We start from the raw sequence: 15447 nt of genomic DNA, 5'->3' as shown, positions 1-15447 counted from the left end.
CCTCTACATGCCTGTGTCTGGTCCTGACCTCTACATGCCTGTGTCTGGTCCTGACCCTGGTCCATAGCTTCTGCTAGGAGATGTGGAGCTTCCTGAGTGAGCGCCTGTGGGTCTAACCTGGAGTCAGATCAGGTTTCCACACCAAATCCACAGCTTGCACTGAAGCTGCTGGGTAATATGCAGGGCTCTTTCCTGCCGTCTTCAGCACCTGGAAGCTGTGTTTCTCCTGAGCAGTGCTGCTCTGGAGTAGAGCCCACTGCATCACATGATTGGTCCCACTGAAGACAGGGAATGGTTTGCAATACTGTGTCCTTGAGCTGTTTTTTCAATGATCTTTTAATTAATTGTCCCCTGGTTTCTGTTCCTCTCAGATCCATTCTGTATATTATAAGATTTCCCCTTATTTCAATTTTTTTTATCATACAGTCCATGTTTTTTCTCTTAAACAGTGTTTACTGAACATTCACTGTTGTACACAGTATCACAATATTAGTACATTTGAAAATCTTTGTTAATGTTTCTAGTCCATGAGTAGCAAAATGTAACTAACTATCATCACACATAATGTATCCACAGCAGACATTTCTGTTTGGGTCACAGTGATGTCTCTGGTACCCAATAAGACCTTGCTGGGATTCTCAGCCTTAACAGGGCTTTGGTAGCCATTCTCTGTCCGTTAGAGTTGTTATGTAGATGAAATCCTTGCAATTCTCCGTTACCTTACGACTTCTCACACATGCACGGAGACAGCCCACAGCCCGCGGGGCCTGCTCCATCTCACCCATTTCTCCCAATGTGTCTGTCAGTATAAACCTTGCTCTGTGCTGCAAGGTGGAAAGTGCTGGGAAACTATGGAGAGCATTGCCTCTCAGGTTCTGTGCGATGACGCCATGGGCTGAAGACAATCCTGCTGCTTTAGATTCAAGATTAGAGGGTAACTATTAAATACTTAGGTATTCTTAATATTTAGGGTAAATAACTTGTGGGAAAAGGAAAACAAACATTGAGAAAATTGATTTCTCTGCCAACTTAAAAAAAGCTTCCTTAGTAGGATATTTGGTTTTTTTCTTGAGGATAGTAACTAACAATTAGAACCTCATAGCCAAAGGTTTCTGTATTTTCAAAGGAAATATGTAATAGTTTAAATTATATTTTTAAGTCCAATTTTAGCTAAAGTTAGATAGTGTTTTGACCCCTTAACCTTATTAGTCTAAGTAATTATATTCCTTTTTAAATGAATTGAATATAAAATACTAATTATTTTGAATATCATCATTTTTTAAATAACTAAAATATACTGAATTCATATTTCTACCATCTGTTTCTTTTTCCAAAGAGTTATTGTTATAGAAAAAGATAAACACAGTCATTTCTACAACCAAAGAGGGGACTTGAGAACTGAGCAGAGCATGCTGGAAGAATTGGAGAACAAACTGATAAACAGCAGGAAGATAGAGAGTAAGTTGGGTTCGCGGTGAATTACAAACTTTTGAGTGACCTGAAGACTAGTGGTGGCCTGTGTTGTACTTGTGCATTGACTGTTGTCCAGTGGAGATCCATGACTGGTGATAAGTTTGTCTCTTAAGGACATGGATTTATTTTACTTTGAAGTTCATTCTAACTGAATTGTTTTCTTCCATATTCATAGGTTAGACTTGATTTTGAATTAATTAAGTCAGCAAAAACTTAATATTTAAAAAATTAAAATACTTCATTTCTGTGCTCTCTGGGTCTAACTCATCAATAACCCTGGCATTGCTGATTGCTAGTACTAGACCCAGTAAACATCAGTAGAGTCAGAGCCAACACCACTGGCCATACAAAGGGATAAGAACAGTCCATGCCCAAGCCCAAGTTTCCTTGTCAACGTTCTAAAGCCTACATACAGTTTCTACCTCCCTCCAGAGAACTGCATCTGATACTGAGATGAAATACAAGAGAATACCTTACAGCTTATACAGTGAAGGTGCTGTTGTTTGTTATATAGATTAATCATTATCATAGGGGCTGAGAATACCTTGTAGAGTAGAGTCTGTACTTTGCAAAACTCCTTATAATACAAAAGCTACTTATTGCTTATGGAAAAAAATAATGGCGTTACTAAGCTTTAAAATATTGATTTGCAAAAAGAAAGAAAAACATTGATTTGCTAGGTAGAGATTAAACTGCTCCTGATACTGTCTTATCACACTTAAAATAATTCTAGTGATTTTTTTCCTTTCTAAATATAGGGTCACACCGCTAATCCCAGCACTCAGGAGGCAGAGGCAGGAGGATCTCTGTGAGTTTGAGGCCAGCCTGGTCTACAGAACTAGTTCCAGGACAGCCAGGAATCCACAGATAAACCCTGTATAAAAAACCAAAACCAACCAAACAACCAAACAAACGAAAAGTACCCCAACCAAACAAAACCAAAACAGGGAATAAAACGTGTTAAGCTTAAGTTACTTGGCATGCTTTTAAAATGATCGTCCCTAAGTCCGTCTCCATAGAAGGAAGGACAGACGCATCTCCATTACACAGGTTTACAGTGTCATGCTTTATTGAGAGCAGCGACACCTGACGTCCAGATGTTCTGACATAAATGGCTGCTGTTTAGTTGGCTGTCTTTCACTAAGGACTGTATGGGTTCATCTGCAGAAGCCTAAGTGTAGCTACACTTGTCACAGAACTAAAGTATGGACTTTTCCTTACAGGAGCAAAGATCCAGCAACAGTTGGCCAAAATACATAACAATGTGAAGAAACTTCAGCACCAGCTGAAAGACGTGAAGCCCACGCCTGACTGTAAGAAGAGTTAATATAGGGTTCTCTTTTCTTATTGCTGTTTCCTGCCGGTGCATTAGAACATGCATGCTTTTCTCTAAGTGTGTCTTTCATTTGGCAATCGTGGCGCCAGCCCTACTTCATTAGTTAGGAATTAGTAAGCATAGAGTGGAGAAGTGGAGTACCGGCGCTTACGTGGGATTTTCACCTTTAAACTGCCATTCAGTCCTTAATGTTATAAATTAGGGAAGAGACACCATGAGGTGGGAACACTGGCATAGGAAGGTTCAGATTTAGGCATCTAAGTAGAAAAAAAACTTCTCAATTCATAGCCCTTACCCTGCTTATCCTTTCATTGGCTTTAAAAAAATATATATCTTTCAAAAGTATTTAAAATATGTAAGGAATGGTTTGACTCTACTGGGACAAATGCTAATTTGTGAGAGGGGAAAAATTCACACCCTCATCTTCTGTTTCAAAATTCATTCCTGACTGGTATTCAGAATATACTGGATCAAAGCCTTGGCCTGCCATTTATTGGTTAGGACATTTTAGGGAAATGACTAGATCTCCGAGCTTTTGTTCCATAAGCTGCGCAGTGGCGCTCACAGACCTTCTGGTGGGTCTGGGGCAGGATGGAATGAACAGTGCTCTAGGGGACAGGCGCAGGAAATGGGGAAAGAACGGGTAGTATTCATTACATTCAGTGAGGCCATAACATGCTGGAGGGAACATGTAACAACTATTTGGTAATATTCAGTTGTATAAGAAAAGAACAAGGGTGCTGGAGAGATGGCTCAGTGGTTAAGAACACTGCCTGCTCTTCTGAAGGTCCTGAGTTCAATTCCCAGCAACCACATGGTGGTTTACCACCACTTGTAGTGAGAAATGGCGCCCTCTTCTGGCCTGCAAGCATGCATGCAGATAGAGCACTGTGTACTTAACAAATAAATAAATCTTTAAAAAAAAGAACAAAATCTAAATAAATAAATAAAATCTTAATACATAAATAAATCTTTAAAAAAAAACAAAATCTAAAGAAAAAAGGACCATAGTTGACTACTTTAAAAACACTCAAACCTATAAATATTGTTGAAAGACATTAGAAAAGTATATCTACTTATGTAATTTAATAATTGAATATTTATAAGCTATATAAAATGTCTACAAATTAGGGCAGCCAAGAGAAACAGTGATAGGAAAATGGACAGAGATTATAAGGCACAAGGGTATCAAAAGAAATACAAAACTCAGGTGAAACAAATGTCCATGCTTGTTAATAACCACAAAAATATCAGCTAGAGTGACAGTTCTTGCCTTCCTTTGGAAGTGATCTAAAGTATACAGAGAAGGCAGTGAGAACAGGTCAGCACCTATGCAGAGAATGAGTCTGCACTGCAGAGGGGTGAGCCTAACGTACAGAGACTTTCCTAAGTCAGAAATTACTTCAAGTTTTATTAGTCATATTTTCAAAATACTTACTTGGACATGCTTAAATACATACATACATACATACATACATACACACATGTTGATGAACTCTGCAGTAGTGGGAGCGGCGGGCTACGTTCCTGGCACCCGGCCACCCGCACGGCTAGCTTATAGGAGCAGTGGGGCTGTGTCCCGCCACCCTGCTAGCTTTACACCCGAAACAATTACGTGAAAACTGTATTCTTTTAAACACTGGTTGGCCCATTAGTTCCAACCTCTTATTGGCTAGCTCTCACATATTGATCTAACCCATTTCTAATAATCTGTGTAGCCCACGAGGTGGCTTACCAGGGAAGATCTTAACCTGCGTCTGTCTGAAGTGGAAGAATCATGGCGACTCCTGACTCGGCTTCTTTCTCCCAGCATTCTGTTCTGTTTACTCCACCTATCTAAATTCTACCCTATCAGAGGGCCAAGCAGTTTCTTTATTAATTAACCAATGAAAGCAACAGATAGACAGATGACCCACCTCCATCACACACACGCAAGGACTTTACTATTGTGCATATTTAAAGGCTCATCAACAGGAAAATTAAACAAATCAGATGGTTTTAGATAATCAAATACCACATATGGCCACAGAAAAAGAGCAGCAATAGTACATATATTTATATGCAAAGTTAAGCATAACTGGTTTTTGGGTTTTTGTTTTTTTGGGTCTCAATATGTAGCTCTGACTGCCTTCCAACTCATAGATTCATCTGCTTCCATGTCCCAAGTGCTGGATTAAAGGTGTGCACCACTGTGCCTGGCTGTCCACATTTTTGTAACCAAAACATTGCAAAAAGTTTGCAAGTCAAACAATAGTATGTGTGGTATGGAATAATTCTTATAAAAGTAATACTGATTATAGGATTTAATAATGGGTGTATAGGACAATACCTTTAATAAGAAATTGTAATCACAAAAATATACTTGTGAGCAGTTTTCTTAATTTCTTAGGTTAAGAAATGATTTTATATTAGGAACAGTCTGTATTTTCTCCTAATTATTAACTCAGCTATAGTGAAATATGACTTTTTCTTGCAGTTGTTGAAAAGCTCAGAGAAATGATGGAAGAGATTGAAAATGCAATCAACACTTTTAAAGAAGAACAGAGACTGATGTATGTTTTAAACTCATTTAATCTAAAGTTTTGACCTTGGTTTCCTAATAACTCACTTTTAGGTTGTCACCTATTAATGTACTACAAGTCTTACAGTCTATCTTCTGTCCTAGAGTTTAGACAGCCTCCCATTCTTAAAACGAATTTTCATTCATGTTGTGCACTAGAAGATCTCGAAAGTTTGAAAGACTGTTCATGTTTGAGGAAACACTTCTTTTAAGACTAGTTATTATTAATAATAATGAACATTATTATTAATATTGGAAATGTCAGCCGGGCGGTGGTGGCGCACGCCTTTAATCCCAGCACTCGGGAGGCAGAGGCAGGCGGATCTCTGTGAGTTCGAGACCAGCCTGGTCTACAGAGCTAGTTCCAGGACAGGCTCCAAAGCCACAGAGAAACCCTGTCTCGAAAAAAAAAAATATTGGAAATGTCAACAGGGGAGAGGAAACAGAGTCAGGGATAATTAAATTTTCAGGGGAGTGAAGGGCTAATATGGATTGGTTGCTATGTTATTCACACTTCATTTTTCTTAATTTTAGATATGAAGAGCTTATTCAAGAAGAGAAAACAACTAATAATGAGCTGAATGCCATCTCCAGGAGAATTGACTCCTGGGCTTTGGGAAATTCAGAAACAGAGAAAGCTTTCAGAGCGCTCTCGAGCAAAGTCCCCGTAGACAGAGTGGCACCAAGTACTCTACCAGAAGAAGTTGTGGAGTTTGAAAAATTCCTTCAGCAAACAGGAGGGCGACAGGGGGGCTGGGATGACTTTGACCACCAGAACTTCGTGAAAGTGAGGAGCAAACATAAGGGGAAGCCAGCATTCATCAAGGAGGCTGTGGAACACCTTCCGGGAAGAACGCTGCGTGAAGTGGAGCAACACGAGAAGTGGTATCAGAAGTTCCTGGCTCTAGAGGAGAGAAAAAAAGAGGTAATAGTAGTTACAACAGCTCTTGAGCATCATGTGTGTGTGTGCCAGGCACTGCAGAACTCTTAACTGAATCATCAGTGTTCCACAACAGCGTACAGTCAGCCCAGGAGCTCGTAGAGCAGATGAAGACAAGATGTTGAATAGGTAGGGACTTGTACTCAATGGTACAACTGCAGCTGCAGCACCACAAAAAATTACACAGTGTCCCATCAGACTGTGTCTGCACTCCCAGGATGGGACTGATTCAGAGCCATACAGACAGCAGGAAGAGGCTAACTGAGTTTCTAGGGGAAAACACTTACTGTAGCCCGTCTTTTGGATAGGTAATGATAATCAGACATGCTCTGGAGTACTGTAACACCCAATTTTGTGTTACACCCTTGGTACAGTTCACGCGCCACGGTACCAAACGCGAGTCGAGCAAGGGCCTGGAGATTGAAAGAACACACAGAGAGACCAGGGTCATTCGAAAGGAGACTAGCCGATTGCCCTTTATTCAGACTTGGGGAAATCCTTATGTACCTAACTGCTGCATAAGGATCTCCGCCCAGACAGGTGGAAAATTACCATATTAACAATGGAGTAAATGCCCTGCAGCTAACCACCAGGCAGGGCAGGAAGAGCACAGAAACATACAGGAAGCTTAGTTAGCTGATCATAAACTGTCCCTGCAATGCACCCCAGAAATAAGGGAGACCAGGGCCCTACAGAGTACCTTTGAATACCTTCTCTTTTTATGTTTATCTCCTTTTCCCATCCCTTTTGTGACTTACAGAATATTCCTAGATTAAAGGCTACCTCTTCTTGCCAACCCCCAAATAAGTGGTCCCCTGGGGCCTTCACTAACAACATTCCTAGCATGCCCTGTATAGTGTCTATGCTGCATCTCACCCAGAACTGTGCCACTCAAAGCTGACCCATGGACTGGATTCCAGTCTGTAAACCCTGACCACCCTAGCATGAGATAAGGTGATCGTCTGACAGTCAGTTGCCCTGTAAGGAAGAAGTTCATTCTGTCACAAATTCCTGCGATGTTTGAGGTCTGGCATATTGAGTGGCACTGTCTAGATGGTGCTGCTAATCATCTCTTAATCCTATAGCTTTGCTTTTCATATTATTTCTCTGTGTAGGATTTATTGAATGGATGAATGAATGAATGATACACTGTAAGGAAAGATGAGGAAATAGTTTCCTGACCAGGATGGGGACTGAAAAATTAGTAGGTACCATATTATATGTAAAGGTTGCTAGAATTTTAAATAATCTTTACATATTCATATTGGAGATAGAACTTTTAAATTTTTTTCCTGAAATCTTGAAGCATCATAAATCAGGCACCAACCCATTTAATTGTCACAATAACCCTGTATAAGAATTACTTCCTACCATTTTATGGATGTCTTAGTTACTTTTTTATTGCCATGGCAAAATATCATGACAAAGGCAACTTATGAAAGAAAGCGTTTGATTTGTAGCTTATGGTCCCAGGGGTTAGAGTCTATGTATCGGGGCAAGGAGCATGGCAGGAGACAGGCATGGTGCTGGAACAGTAGCTGAGAGTTTACATCTTTTTTTTTTTCACACGCATTAGGTGGACAGAGAGAGCTAAGCTAGGAATGGTGTGTGCACTTGAAACCTCAGCCATGATCAGTAATGCATGTTTTCTAACAAGATTACACCTTCCAATCCTTCCCAAACAGTTCACCAACCGACGACTAAGCATTCAAATGTATGAGCCTCTGGGGGCCAGTCTCATCCGAACACCACAGGAGATGAGCAGAGCTTACACTAGAGACTCATCCAGACTCACGCCTAATAAATGGCAAAGCCAGGATCTATTCCCAAATAATACAGCTTCAAGTGAGGTGGTTAGAGGCAGGTGGCAGAACCCAAGAATGATGACGGAGACGGAGGAGGGTTCCTGCTTGAAGGGGAATGCCAAGGAATAGCCCAGGGTCCGGAGATTGACAGGATACAGTAATATTTTAAAATGTGAATAGAAAAAAGTTGCACAGATTTAAAACAAACCAAAAACCTAAACATCAGGATATACAAATCAACATGTTTTCTGGAAGCTAGAACTGAGGCTGTATTAAATGTCATGGACTAATCAAAAGCATGCTTGTTTTTTGTTTTGGTTTAACTTTAGTCTATTCAAAATTGGAAAACCAAAAAGCAGCAAAAGAAAGAGGAAATACTCAAGCTAAAAGAAAAGGCAGACAGCACACCTATGCCTTCTCATAGCAAACCAGAAGATAACCAAAAGCAGAAAGAGGAACAGAGAAAGAAGCAGAAACTGGCAATTGAAGCTTGGAAAAAGCAGAAAAGTATAGAGATGTCAATGAAGCATGCTTCCCAGCTCAGAGAAGAAGAGGAGAGAGAGAGGAAGCAGCAGAAAGAGCGCCAGCGACAGTTTAAGTTAAAACTGCTCCTAGAAAGTTACACCCAGCAAAAGAAAGAGCAGGAGGAGTTCCTGAGACTTGAGAAGGAGATAAAGGAAAAGACAGAAAAGGCAGAAAAAAGGAAAACTGCTGCTGATGAGATTTCCAGGTTCCAAGAAAGAGTGAGTAAAGATCCTTCCTGAGTAATCTACAGGTGTGGGTCATGACAGCATCATTTCCGGGCTTGGTTACACAGACACTGAGTTCATCATATCATCTTATACACACACCTGCGCTGACCTCTTATAACTGAGCACACTTCACTCCCAACTTCTAGTAAATTATACTTAAGAGGAAAGATATATGCCAGTAAAGTGATAGTGTCCTGGTTAGATTTCTTGTCAAGTTGACACAAGCAGGGGAAGAGGGAACTTCACTTGAAAACATGCTTCTATTAGATTGGCCTATAGGCATATCTGTGGGGCATCTTCTTTATTCTTAACTAAACCCTGCCCACCGTGGACTGTGCTGCCGCTGCACAGGTGGCCCTGGGTTGTGTAAGAAGCCGAGCAAACCAGGGGGAAGCACCGGGTAAGCAGAGCTCTTCCATGGCCTCTGCTTCAGTTCCTGCTCTAGGATCCTGCGCTAATTCTCCTCAGTGATAAACTACAACTGTGAGCTGAAATAAACCTTTTCCCTTAAAGTTTCTTTGGGCTATGATGTTTATCACACCACTAATTAGAACAAATGCTGTTGTAATTAAGGTATAGACAGGAAATACAGAGGAACTCATCAGAGATAGCTCTGGTACCTATGACTGTTAGAGAGAAGGCGATGCTTGACTTGAGTCTTGAAGGAGCAGGGAAGGAGAGCTGTTCTCCAACAGAAGGAAAAGCAATGATTAGGGGCATGGAGGAGTGACAACTGTGTGTCTGCGGGGAAGCTATGAACACTTCAGTGTACTGCGGGGCATGCAGTTCAGTGGAAGATCGCTTGCCTAACATGTTGGAGGCTCTAGGTTCAATTTCTACACACACACAGAGTATTATACTTGAATATCTTTAAAACACGTGGGAACCAAGAGGCGAGGAGGCTATGAGCCAGGTTGAATGTGTTGTCTAAGCAAGACAGGGAAGGTTATTCTAAGATACACAACACATAAACAGAGTAACTGTCATTGAGTAAAATGTTATGAATTGCTAATGTGCATCGTAATGCATAGCAGCAATATTCATAAAGGGAAGCATAGAGGAAAACATAAAAATAGATGAGTGATGTGAACTTTAGTTCATTTCTCTTAGTTTATACATAAAAATGTTACTGAGTAACAAAAGATCTCCTGCTTACTCATCCCCCCAACACACATAGTAAGCAGGCTCCATTAAAAAAAGAAAAGAAACTTGAAAATATGAAATTATATGAAGAGACCCCAGCCGAGACCTCCGTTTATTGATACGTAAATGGGTTTAGTTTGCTTATTAAGAGGTTTAGGCCGAACCTGTGAGTAAAGCAAATGAGATCCGAAATGAAGGTAATGCAGAAAGTGTCTGCATGGCTGCACTCAGGGAAATGCAGCCTTTGTTTGGAAACAGCACCTTCAGTTGACTTCCCAAGGGAGGCCTTACCCTCTCTGAGGAGCTGATGGGGGGCAGGGTGGGGGAGAGCGGGAGGAGAGGAGGGAGGGGGAACTGGGATTGGTATGTAGGAAGGAAGGAAAGAAAACACCTTTGAAGGAGTGTTGGCAGCTGAGGTAATTTAAATTGCAAACACTTAAGAACAAAAGTTTTAGTTAATTTTGTTTTCTTAATGTCATCTTTTTTGTTGGTACTTTTTTAGGATTTGCATAAACTTGAATTGAAAATTCTAGACAAACAGTCAAAAGAAGAGGAAAAGGCAGAAAAGCAAAGGCGACTGGCCAAATTAAAAGAAAAGGTACTCCGTCTATTTTGTTTTTTTTCTAAGACAGATGTTGCTATGCAGCCCAGGCTAGCTTTGAATGCACAAGTGTGTGCCGTTGTGCCCTGCTTTAATTTACCTTTACTTTTTTAAAAAAATATTTATTATGTATACAATATTCTGTCTGTGTGTATGCCTACAGGCCAGAAGAGGGCACCAGACCTCATTATAGATGGTTGTGAGCCACCATGTGGTTGCTGGGAATTGAACTCAGGACCTTTGGAAGAGCAGGCAATGCTCTTACCCTCTGAGCCATCTCTCCAGCCCTTACCTTTACTTTTTAAACTTACTTTCTCAAGCAATATATAAGCATAATTTTTTTCACATTAATAAAGTACATATTTCCTCACTTATATAACGTGTAATTATGTGATATTCAGGCATAGTCATCTCTTCAGATATTTATCATTTCTTTGTGACAAAAGCAGTCCAAATGGTTTCTCCTAGCTCTTTGCAGTCTACAGTCGAGAATCTCTAATCACACCAACAGCATAGCACACCTTTCCCGGGCTGCTTCCTCACTGTCCTGATCCCTTGACTTTAAGGAGACGGGCAGATCTACTCCACTTATATCTCATTATCTCTCTGCTTTATATTTCATACTTACATACCACAGAGCACAACTTAATACATTGTTAGCAATTATTATTCGAGCTCTGCCATTTACTTTAGAAGCACTCTTTTCTGTCACCCTGAATTTTCTGTCTTGTCCCCGTCTTTCTTTCTGAACCTCCATTCTGCATCTGTGTAGCTGTGGGCACTGCTTAGTTTCATAGGTAACAGCTCAGGATCAATGAGGTATCTCACTGACTTAACTGATGTTATCTAGTCTCCATTTATTCATTGCTCTCACACTAAGCTGTAGTCTATTTCTTTAATTAACACAGAAATGAAATAATAGAGAACTAGGAAAGGATAAATTAGCAGTTTATTAATTGATGTTAGGGGTATAAGCACAATTGGAGCTCATTTGGGCACATTAGTTAGTTCACGTTTGGGTAATAGCCAAGTATAGTTTTTAACACTGCTTTGCGTCACTAAAGATTTCTCTTAGCACGAATGTAGTTCATATAAGTTAACTGATATTATTTTACTTCTGATCACAGGTTGAAAATAATGTCAGTAGAGATCCCTCTAGGCTTTATAAACCTACCAAAGGCTGGGAAGAACGAACCAAAAAGATAGGCCCGTCAGGCTCCGGGCCACTTCTCCATATCCCACACAGGTGAGAAGACAGTAGAAAGGGACCATTTCTAAAGATTTATAAATGGTTTATCTTATGCAGTTTTATGCATATTTATATTTTATGCAGTTTCTGAATATATATTTTCATTAACAGATTGATAAAGCATATCTATATTTTTAACTTATTATATATATTGTATGTTGTGTTGTATGGTCATGTTAGTGCTATGGTTACTGTGGTGTACATGTGACTGTCAGGGCATAACTGGGGTTTGTGTCCCTTTTTCCACCATGTGGGTCTCAGGAATCCACCTTGGGTTGTCAGGTTTGGTTGGAAGTGCCTTTATCCACAGAGCCATCTCACCAACCCTGTGTATATTTTAAGTTGTCATTTCATGAGTAGTTTTGTTGTTGTTGTTTTGATCTTCCTGCATATTTATAATGGCTTTCCTCATTTTCTCTTTAGGGCCATTCCAAGCTGGCGACAAGGAATCTAGAGGGACTATGGGATAATGCAATTGCTGTTCACTTGATGAGAATGCTAGTATTGCTGTTTCCGGAGACGGTGATTCACTTTGCTGTTTAAATGTTAGTAGTGTAGTCAGGTTGGTTGCTGTGCTGTGTATGAACTGAGAGGTTTGAAGTGTCACGTAGCACTGGCAATATTTCGTTTCTACAGAGAGGGTATGTTGGCCTAGTGTTAATATGAATGTTATTTAAATAGGTTTATGTTACAAACATTATTCTATTTAAATACGTTTTTTCATGGCTTAGGAAATAATTTGGGAGACTCAGTCTTTTTTAAGCCAAAATTTTGTAACTTTTATAACTTGGAAGTAACTAAGCTTGAGTAACAAAAACATAAAGTGTCTTTTTTTAAAAGAGTTGTTCAATAACTTAGTACTTTTTCTAAGTTTAACAAAATGGTAATTTGTCAGTTGTTTCGTTTTTGTGTAATGAATATTTTGTATTTGATTAAAGCATGCTTTGTTTTATATGGAGACTATTTTAAATAACCTCCCTTGCTACATGGACCTTACTCATAAAGTATGATGTCATCCTCCAGGTTTCCTGCAACTGTGTCAAATTTCCTTTCAGGCTTTCTGGATCCACAGATTTATAAATTTTGTGTCTCTGTATCCTACTGGCTGGTACAGTTTTCTTCTGCTTGCCCCACAGTAGGACCCCTCTTTCTTCTCAAATAAGCTAGCTTAAACAGTACACTGAAATTCTAGAAAATTCTATAACAATTCAATTCAGTTTTCCATATTAAAACATTTTATGTTATCCTAACTTTGTAGGAGGGCCTGGGGCTGCTTGTTTGTCCCTACCACCCAGAACCGAAATAACCACATAGAAACTATATTGATTAAAACACTGCTTGCCCCATTAGCTCTAGCTTGTTACTGGCTAACTCTTATATTAATTTAACCCATTTCTATTAGTTTGTATATCGCCATGTGTCAGTGGCTTATCAGCAAAGATTCTAACGATGTCTGTCTCAGGCAGAGGATCCATGGTGTCTCTCCGACTCTGTCCTTCTTTCTCCTAGCGCTCAATTCTGTCTTCCCTGCCTACCTAAGTTCTGCCCTATCAACAGGCCAAGGCAGTTTCTTTATTCATTAACTAAGAAAAGCAACACACAGAAGGACCTCCCACACCATAACTTTAATTAGGTTTCAACTTACAACTTTATTTATACATAAAATATAGGAAATTTACTTCTTACAAATTTTATCTTCAAATGGCTCTAATTATAATTTGAGACATAAAGACTGAATGACCCAGAAATTACTAGAATTAATGATCTAAATCTTTCCTTACATAAAGTTAATAGTTATATAAGTATATGGATTCAAAGTATTTAGATTCCAAATTTTAGAAAGAGATTCTAATTGTAGAGTTATTGGTGCACAATAAGTATCCTTAACTGGAAATGCCCATTTTATTTCCTTGTTTTCCGTACTCTTTTAAATAATCTGGAACAACTGAGGAATATACACGACGAGAGAATTCAAGAGAAATGAACTGCTACCTAAGATAGAGGAAAGCAAACCTTTCTTCTGTCGCCCTGTACTGCACACAAACGCACCTTTCAGCTGCCTGCATCAAAGCCAAGCACACTCACTGGTGGATGCAAATCTTACTGTTCCAGTCTTCAGTATCTTTGGTGCCGGTGTTTTGGATCGAACCTACGGCCCCAAGCATGTCAACTCCAGGCTCCACGGGCTTTACTTCCAGCCTTGTTTTTAATTGTGTGTGTGTGTAAGCATGATGTGTTTGGGGGCAGACCCACGTGTGCCACAATTCGCTGGGCTATATCAAAGGACAACTTGGTGGAGTTGGTTTTCTCTTCCCACTTTTCTGTTGATCCCTAGGTTTGAACTCAGGTTTCTAAGCTTGTGCAACTGCTGAGTACCAAAAATTACCCAGGGTGCTTTGGGGTTGAGTGTTAAATAAGTATATGTAACACTAACTCACAGATCACGTTTTCAAGGAAATTCATTTTCTACAATTAAAAGTACACCCAAATTTCTCCTTACTTTATTGGTTCTTAAAGGATCTTGTTTGGGCCTAATCTTTTGTGGACTTCTTCGTCATGAATGCCTTCCAAGGCAACTTTAATTCTACTTTTTATGAATAAGGTTTTACTGAACCAGCCTTGCCCATTGGTTATACATTGTCTGTGGCAAATTATGAATTATAGTGAAATTGCAACTGAAGGCCTGAATAGTTGTGACAGACTAGCTGATCCATAAAGCCTAAAATTTTTATGGTCTTGTCCTCTGGGAAAAAAACAACCCATGAATAAATGTCTGTGCAAGCAAAAATCAACTTCACTATTTTGTTATACTTCATTTTAAAGAGGAAACCTATATCAGTATTTCTAAATTATCAACAATGTGGAAATAAAGCATAAGCAGAAATAACTATTACATTGTCGAGTTCCCTTTGATATAATCAATGTTTAATATTTAAGCAAACCTCAAACCTTATTAAGCAAATACTTTTTTATATACTGCCTCCTTATCTTTGTATCTTCTGTTGTTCTTGTTTGATTTTCATAAATTCTGCTTGGATAGCTTTATCTTCTGTCCCTATTATTGCCTTAGCTCTCTTAAAATGAGCCAATGCTTTATCATATTCTTTTAATCGTAACTGTTCTTGAGTTCTGCCAGTGTCCATTGATGGGTCCATTTCAGTGAACTGCTCTCTGCCAATTTGATATCTTCACTATCAAAGCACCCGTACTCAATACACAGCATAGGTCCAAACGTTGTAAGATGAGAACCATGTGTGCATGCATTTTTAAATAATTCCAGATACTATAAGGAGGATTAGAAAAAGTGTCTGAATTTTCATAGTGTTGATAATTCTCTGGTAAAACGTCTGTCTCTAGTTCCCACCTGTAAATTTAGTTTGCCGATTCGTTCCGCTTAAAACTGTGGCCCTCCAAAAATGAGTCTTTGCAAAATTAAACTTTCAGATCTCAAACCCTTATGTTGTGTGGGGCCAGGATTTAAATTGGTTTGGTTAGCATTCGAAGAAATATGGATTTCAGTATGGATTTCAGTCTGTCATTTCTCTCTCTCTCTCTCTCTCTCTCTCTCTCTCTCTCTCTCTCTCTCTC

General features: G+C 39.5%; 1 protein-coding gene across 1 annotated transcript in view; it reads left to right on the top strand.

Moving 5' to 3' along the window:
- The window catches only part of Ccdc112 (coiled-coil domain containing 112), a 27459-nt gene extending 14269 nt beyond the window's left edge, over positions 1–13190 (top strand). The window contains exons 3-10 of the mRNA XM_005356379.3: positions 1337–1458; positions 2697–2786; positions 5286–5361; positions 5904–6294; positions 8444–8857; positions 10512–10607; positions 11738–11856; positions 12283–13190. Of these exons, the coding sequence (XP_005356436.1) occupies positions 1337–1458; positions 2697–2786; positions 5286–5361; positions 5904–6294; positions 8444–8857; positions 10512–10607; positions 11738–11856; positions 12283–12313 (1339 nt within the window). The 3' untranslated portion in view covers positions 12314–13190. The remainder of the gene's footprint in view (positions 1–1336; positions 1459–2696; positions 2787–5285; positions 5362–5903; positions 6295–8443; positions 8858–10511; positions 10608–11737; positions 11857–12282) is intronic.
- The last annotated feature ends 2257 nt before the right edge of the window (positions 13191–15447 follow it).

The sequence above is a fragment of the Microtus ochrogaster genome, chromosome 18, assembly GCF_000317375.1.
Source record: "Microtus ochrogaster isolate Prairie Vole_2 chromosome 18, MicOch1.0, whole genome shotgun sequence".
Taxonomy (NCBI): domain Eukaryota; kingdom Metazoa; phylum Chordata; class Mammalia; order Rodentia; family Cricetidae; genus Microtus; species Microtus ochrogaster.
This window is presented reverse-complemented; position numbering and strand designations above follow the sequence as displayed.